The sequence below is a fragment of the Propithecus coquereli genome, unplaced genomic scaffold, assembly GCF_000956105.1.
Source record: "Propithecus coquereli isolate 6110/MARCELLA unplaced genomic scaffold, Pcoq_1.0 Scaffold164, whole genome shotgun sequence".
Lineage (NCBI taxonomy): Eukaryota > Metazoa > Chordata > Mammalia > Primates > Indriidae > Propithecus > Propithecus coquereli.
In genome coordinates this window covers 1,354,932-1,362,322 of record NW_012140969.1, presented here as the reverse complement: position 1 = coordinate 1,362,322, position 7,391 = coordinate 1,354,932, and the positions used below count along the sequence as shown (strand labels likewise).

Genomic DNA, 7,391 nt, shown 5'->3' with positions numbered 1-7,391 from the left:
GAAGAGCAAAGACCCCAGGAGAGACATGTCCAACACGTTCGGAGGAAGCAGAGTCCTAGAGATGGGCAGGAAGCCATGGGGGATGGAGAGGGAAGAAACTAAATTTTTAACAAAACATTTAGATTTTTTAAACAAGCACATTAGTATAGTCATCTTTTAAAATTAAAATTAAAGTTTACATAAATGCATTGAAAAAGGCCTGACCCCAGGAGAGAATGAGGAGAGGGGTTTTACTTTCAGTCTTAACACTTCCATGCTGACTTGAAATTAAGGAATCCCCTTGTTAAATCTACCACATATGATTTAAAATTGTTTGTTTTTAAATAAACGGGTAAGGGGGAGACAGGTGTAGGAAGAGCAAAGATCCCAGGAGAGACATGTCCAACACGTTCGGAGGAAGCAGAGTCCTAGAGATGGGCAGGAAGCCATGGGGGATGGAGAGGGAAGTGACTAACGGAGACCAAGGAGAGACCACCCTAATGAACTATAGGCCAGTAGCATCCCAGGCACAGTGGGCAGGCCCACTTCCCAAGAAGCGTGGTGGTGAAAGGCGGGCAGAAGGCTGGGAGGAACTTGCAGGGGCGGGGAGGCACAGTGGCCTAGACTCGAACACATTTATGTACAGAGGAGCAGCGAGGTCAATGCAGGAGAGGGGCTCCACAATGAGGCCAGGCTCAGGTGCCTTTCTTGCTTTGCAAGAAGACAGACCAAAGTCAACAATGGGAGCTGTGGCCAGGGGAACAGAGGTGGGGCATTTGGTCTCCTGGAGGAAGAAGGCTGAAGATAGCTAATAACAGTATGTGCCAGGCATCCTGCTGTTTTAATGGCTGCATTATCTCATTGAGATAAGGATACCATCATGGTACCCCTTTTTAGAGGAAGAGACTGAAGGTCTCAGAGGCTGACTTCCCTGAATCACATTGCTAAGGATCAGTCAAAATTCAAACCCAATTGGTCTGACCCTTGAGGCTGGGCTCTTACAGCCTCACTTATTATAGTGCCACACTGCCTCCCTCTGTCTACTACAATCTCTTTTTTTGTCTTGAAAAGAAGTGCCGGCAACTATGGCTAAAGCTTAAACGTGGTTTATCTCATCTAACACTTCACAACATGCCAATGAAGTAGACACGAAGTAAACATGATTTGTTCCAGTTTGGATAAGGAAATGAAGGCTTAGGGAGGTTAAGTAACTTGCCCAGGGTTGTTACTTGATGGCCGAGCTGACATAACTATTATATCTACTGCCCCTACCCAGACTCCCTGGTCTATTAGGGTGGCAATAATCCCGGGGTCTCTTGACCTGCAGAGACCCACAGCAAACCCCAGAGCTCTGGGCTCCCACTCAGGCTCCCAGTCTGCCGGTCTACTTCTCCCTCATGGATCCAATAGATCTTGAGCAACAACCGGATACCAACCCTCCCACCATGAGATAGCTCTCATGCAAAGATGACAACAACAGAGCATCATCTAAGTTTTTATTAATGTGAGTTTTTAAAAACAAGCATCCATACCAGTGTGGGGGGTGAGGGAGGGAGAGGAGGGCAGGGCAGGGGGAAGGAATTCGGCTCTATTGGTAATAAAGCTCCAGGTTCATCCCATCGTGGATTTCATCTGAAGTAAAGGTGTTAAGGAATCCTCACCACGGGCTCCATCCCTACCCCTCTCATCCATTCACAGCTGGCTCAGGGTGGTGGCTTGAGGACTCAGACCAGGGCTAAGGAAACCATTTGGAATGGGGCCATTTTGATTTGGAGATAATCCAAGCACTCAGGTGGAGCTCAATAATAAATACTTTGAACTTGAGGTGTCAAAGTCTTCTAAGCCAAGTCAAACTATTTCACCAATCAACCACCCTCCTCCCCTAACAATATAATGATATGGCACCCGTTTTCTAAGCGCCCCTTACTAAGTTAAACAGCTTGTGTGTATAATCTCATATAGACTTCAGTAGTGAACAAAGAGAACCGAAGCTGGGCATGTAGCTGTTTCCTCAAGAAGTCACACAAAGGATACAGTCCCCCAGAGATACGTGGTCCTTAAAAATCGTGTACCTATGGGATAGAGACCTTTCAGAGAGAAGCCTAAGGAGGGCTCTTAACCCTGGAGGTAGCCCAGCCTAAGCAAAGGGCTGCCTGCAGCACTCCCCCAACCAAAACCTTTTGGCCTAGTCCTATCCACCCCGAAGCTCTACCACTGCACTCACCATTTCTTCAGGACAATCTTGTTCCAACGGGTGCCAGTTTGGGCTGCGATCAGCTTCTTAAGGTCCCCGATGGTGTCATCGGTGCTGAGCGCAGAGGAGTTAAGGCAAATGGAGAGAAGTAGAACGAGGAAGAGGACATTCCGGGGCTGAATACAATCTGCCAGGACCCCATCCGCCCCCTCTCTAGGGTTTACCTAAAACCATCCTAACAACACAAACCCAGCTGCCCGCCTCACGCCAGGCAACCCCCAGGGATCACCGCCTCTCGGCCGTCAGTGGATACTTGCATTTAACGCGGACCTTCTTCCCCAGACGGTCGTTGCAAACAACCTCGATCATCCTGGCTGGAGCTACACAGGGCGGGGGTTGCGAAGCAGCAGTGTCAGGACTTCAGGGGTCTCCCAGGCCTCAGAAGCCCCAGCCTACAAGTTTCCCAGTCCCAGGCTCTAAGACCCGCGGTTACTGAGTCTTCGTTTCACCCCCCGACCCCCTAGACCCAACTCCTCCCGGGTCCCAAGTCCCGCGTCCCAGGACCGAGGACCCCAGGCAGCCGCGCCTCCGCACCTCCCCGTCGCCTGAAGGCCCGGCCCCAAAGCTCCTTGGCTTCACCTCCCGCCAGCCCCGGACCCTTGGCGGCCCGGTCCCGCCACCTTTCCCCGATTCCGGGAGTCTCTGCCTGAACTCCTCACCTCAAATCGCCTCGAACCCGCAGGCGGTATAACCTCCGGCCTGAAACGCTAAACTCTGGCAGCCGTCGACGCAGGGAACCGGAAGCGGAAGTGTGGGGCAGGAAGGGCCCGCCCGAGTCTCCCTGGGTGGGCCCCTGCACTCGGTCCGGTTCTTCGCAGTACCCGGCGGGGTACCAGCTTGAGGTTCCGGGGCGAGACTTTGGGGTCCCGAGAGTGGGCAGGAGGACCCCGCGGTGGGCGCGCGGGGTCGAGTGTGGGGCCGGGGAAGGGGCGTGGAGCGAGAGCCACAGGTCAGAACCTGGCGCCCAGCCGTTGAGGCCCCTTCGGCGTGGGGAGATCCGGTGTGTTGGTGTGGACGCCAAAGGTCACGGGGCTGGGGGGGGGTGACCTCCCGTTCCTGAGCCCGACGAAGCCTCATACTGCAGCTTCGGGGCTGCGGGAAGCGGGGATAGAGTCTCGCAGTTATCCCGTCCAGCTCCCTCCTTCGCTTAGGGCTGGGCCTCGGAAACATTTTGCCCTCCCCTCCCCTCCGGCCACCCCGGGACACCCGAGATGCAGACTCCAGTCAGTAAACGAAGCCTGATCCTGGACTAGACTCCACGTCGTGCTCAAGTACCAGTCGCCAACCTGCAATGCCCGCGTGAGGAGGCTGGAAATGGCACAATTCCAAAAAATCTTCCGCTTCGGTATCTTCAAGGAGCACTTTGTACCAGATTCCAGGTTCGTGAGGGCCAGTGGCCAGGCCCCACGCCCCCCTAATTCGACCAAACCGCTTCTGCCCAGTGGAACTGTTGAATGATTCTTTCTCTGCAGAGAGGATTCTTCCAGTTTGGTGAGCCTAAACTGATTCGCCATGTCTTTCTTAGCTTCCCAAATCAACCTTCTCAAACTAGCATGTGAGATTAAGGGAGAGAAGAGGCTAATGCCCTACGACCCTGTCAAGGCTGCCTGCCTTAGGGAGCTGGCCTGAGAGGTCCCACCACAAACATTGGGCTCAAGGGACTTCCTGCCCCAGAACTTTGGCCTATCGCTCCTCTGGCTCCTTCAGAGTTCCTTTGGGTTTTCCAGAGCAGGGAATCTGAGTGGACACGTCATGTGTCAAAATCTCAGCCTCACCCCTTAGTATTAAAATCTGTGGTCTCAAACAAGACACTTCCCCTCTCCGAAGCGTATTTTTCTTATAATGAGGAAAGGGGATAATAATTCCCACCACGGCATTGTCGTAAGAATTGCTCTTAGACCAGCTCCTTTAAGAGTTTGCAACAGAACGGATCGGGGGTGAGGGTTGTGTAAGATCCGCCAGATCCCCGTCCCTGCTTTCTTTCTGTGTCCTGACCACTCTGTGACCCAGCCAGTTCCAGGTTTTTCCCAGTAGGCTTGAACCCAAACTGAGGTCTTCAACATTCTCAGACACTGATAAAAATATCTAGGGCGTTGCCCAAAACGCTCAAAGAAACTGGCCCTGGCCCTGAGCCAAATTCCTAAACCCTCATATATATTCCATACCCTGACCCCCTCACTCAGAACATAGCTAGATAGAACACCCCCTTTCCCTTGATGTCTTTCTCAAAGATTGCTGCAGCACCGCTCTGTAAGTCAGTCTAATAAATGCTTTGGACTGATCACCCTGGTGTTTAGAGCTGCTTTCTTTGGAGTCCCAATTAACTCCATCTGGGATGGTTTGGGGCACTTCCTTGGAAGCCCCCTGCTGCTGCTTTTGGGGTGACTCCAACTATGGGACCAAATTGAAGGTCAAAGATGAGCTGATGTGCCTGAGAAGTTTGGAAGCAGCACATCTTTGCATTGACGTAGAAACACTGGGTCACACACAAGGCGTACACTGTGGTCACCACTAGATGGTGGAATTGCTTTAAGTCTCATTTTCCCTTTAGTGGTTTTTGGTATTTTTTTTCAGATTTTCGACATCGAACATATGTTACTTTTGTTATCAGGTGGGGAGTGGGTGGGGAAGTGTTAGTTTTTTTTAAAAAAAGAAATTCTGATTTCTCAGTGTTTGATTCAAAGATGGTGGAAGCACAGGATCGTGATGCTGAGCTGGGGAGATTGGAAAGCGGCGGGGAGTGCTGCCCAGAGAAGTGCAGCCTGGGATTGTTGGGTGGCTTGAGCTACCTGGGGAGGGCTGGGGGTCCACTGTGGGGGAGTGGGGGAGGTTGTTGAGCCATCCTGGGGAGGGGGAAAGGGGCAATGGAAGTCCCTGAGCTACACTGTCACTGCTTCACCCTTCCCCTCCCTGGCCCCAAGTGCAGCCTCAGGAGACTGGACACCCTGCCTTTTGTTACCCCTTCCTGCACGCTGGTGATTACAATTCTGGGCTTCCCATGAAAGGACCCAGTGACTACCCTTAGAGGGACCAGGGCAACCCCATTCCTCTGTCTGGGTAGCAGGAAGATCTGCTGTCAGGGCTGCTTTTTCTGGGGGGAGGTGGGTACTTCTCAGGAGCTAAAGTTCTGGCTTATGACCCAAGGAGCAAGCTCAACAGGCCCTTTCTACTTCCTGTTGCCTGGGTTTCTGATCCAGAGGAAGGAGCTTGTATGTGGGTTCCCTTTTCTCATTTGACACCCTCCCTCCCCTCTACCCCTTGTGCTGGTGGTATAAGAGATGGTTCTTAGGAACTCCCTGTAACTGAGCCTGGGGGTGGGGGGCGGTCAGGGACACCTGGGTTCTGCCAAACTTAAAGGCAATGCCTCCCCTCACCCCCAGAGTTCACCAGAGGGGAAATAATCTTAGGGGTGGGGTGCACAGGAGGTCCCTTCCTCCAACATCTGAGCATCTCAGCAGGCCTTGGAACAAACAAGGCCCACCTGGCACCCCAGAATTCAGTGTGATGGAGGAGGACAACAAGGGGTCCTTGCGATACAGTGACAAGTGGAGGGCACTGAAGGAGGGACTGCCCCAGCAGAAGGCATGGGATTCCAGAAGGAAGTGTCACCAGAGAGCGTTCTAGTAATGGCTGAGTCTCTGGCAGCAAAAGGATCTGAGCTTGTGACCCTGGCAAGTGACTTGACCTCCAAGCCTCAGATCCTAACTGGGGTATCAACCACTGAGGGTTGTGGAAATTAACTGAGCTAACACTGGTAAAACACTTACCATGGTATTTTACATAGCAGAGTAAGTTCTTAACAATAGCAGCTGTTTGTATTTTTGTGTCTTTTTATCAGCCAGCAAGCCAGGCAAAGGCGTTGTAATTGTCAGAGTGTTCTAGACAGAGGGAAGAGCCTGTATGTTCAGTTAGGAATGCTCGTGGCTTCCAGTAACAGAAAGCTGACACTTGTTTAAACAAGTAAGTGGCTATTTTTCTCATAACCGAAATGCTGGAAGCAGGCAGCACTGGACCAACAGCTCAGGGATATCTGGGGCTACTGTCTTGTGTGATTCTTTTGATCTTTCCCTTTATGGTCACAAGATAACTGCCAAAGCATAAGGCCCTTTGTGCTCTTGTTTGAGGAAAAATACCAAAGAAGTTTGATTTATTAATACACATTTAGAACTTACCGTGTTTTTTTAAGATAATACTTGCTCGTGATAAAAATTGAAGCAGTATAAGTTACCCTCCAGAACAGACCCTCGGCCCCTCCCCAGGGGCAACTATCATTAAAAGTTCCCATTTTCTAGATCATCTCTGCATCCTCAAAGTGTGTGATTTGGAGCCTCCCAAGAAAATGATAAACCTTTAAGATAGTAATTATAACAGATTTCAGTAGAGGTAGGGGCTTTGTATTTTCAAGTAACATATAACATATTAAGTCATGTCAGAGAAACTTGGTTTTCATACAGGCTTTTATGTATAAAGTTAAACAAATAATGGTTTTCATACAGGCTTTTATGTATAAAGTTAAACAAATAATGGTTTTCATACAGGCTTTTATGTATAAAGTTAAACAAATAATAAATTGTTTGCATTTATTGAGGTAAATACCTATGCCCTATAAATGGGATCAAACTGTACACATTGTTCTATTTCTTTTTAAGGCAACAATATCCTCGAGATTGTCCCAAACAGCATGGAAAGACCTACCTCATTCTTTTTGAAATATTGCAATCCTAGAAATGGGAGCGTGGATCTGACAGAGTACATTCTGATATCGACAAACTGTTTTCAAAGAGTTCACATCAGTTCTTCCCTAAGAACCTCTCCTGCAGTGTTTGAGAGGTTCTGTTTCTTCACACCAAAGCTAATGTGGGTATTTTCAAACTTCTTAACCCTTTGGAATTTGATAGATGACAAACCACAGTGTTTTACTTTTTATTTATTTATGGATAAGTGTGAGCATACACGTTTTTCTTTTTGAACAGTTTTAATGTCTCTGATTTCTACTTTTCTGTGTGTGTGTGTTAAAAATATATTTATTGCCATTATAGGTTCTTAGAGGTGCGATTTAGCGAAACCAATTCAAAATTAAACCTCATATGTCTCTTGACTCATCAAACTGACTTCTGGTTACTTAACCTATACAAATAAAAACAGGATTATATATATA

The 7,391-nt window shown here is 49.3% G+C and overlaps 1 protein-coding gene across 2 annotated transcripts; it reads right to left on the bottom strand.

The window, feature by feature from the left end:
- Positions 1-1,460: 1,460 nt before the first annotated feature.
- UBL5 (ubiquitin-like 5) lies at positions 1,461-2,958 on the bottom strand. 2 transcript variants are annotated; one of them, XM_012641472.1, is made up of 5 exons: positions 2,893-2,958; positions 2,487-2,553; positions 2,204-2,287; positions 2,014-2,051; positions 1,461-1,611 (listed from the first exon to the last, which is right to left on the bottom strand). In XM_012641472.1, exons 2-5 carry the CDS (start codon positions 2,540-2,542, stop codon positions 1,568-1,570), a joined length of 222 nt encoding a protein of 73 aa, XP_012496926.1. In that variant the 5' UTR covers positions 2,543-2,553; positions 2,893-2,958; the 3' UTR covers positions 1,461-1,567. The 2 variants fall into 2 exon arrangements, with proteins under 2 accessions (XP_012496926.1, XP_012496927.1); XM_012641473.1 differs by having other exon boundaries at positions 2,813-2,910.
- Between the last annotated feature and the right edge of the window lie 4,433 nt (positions 2,959-7,391).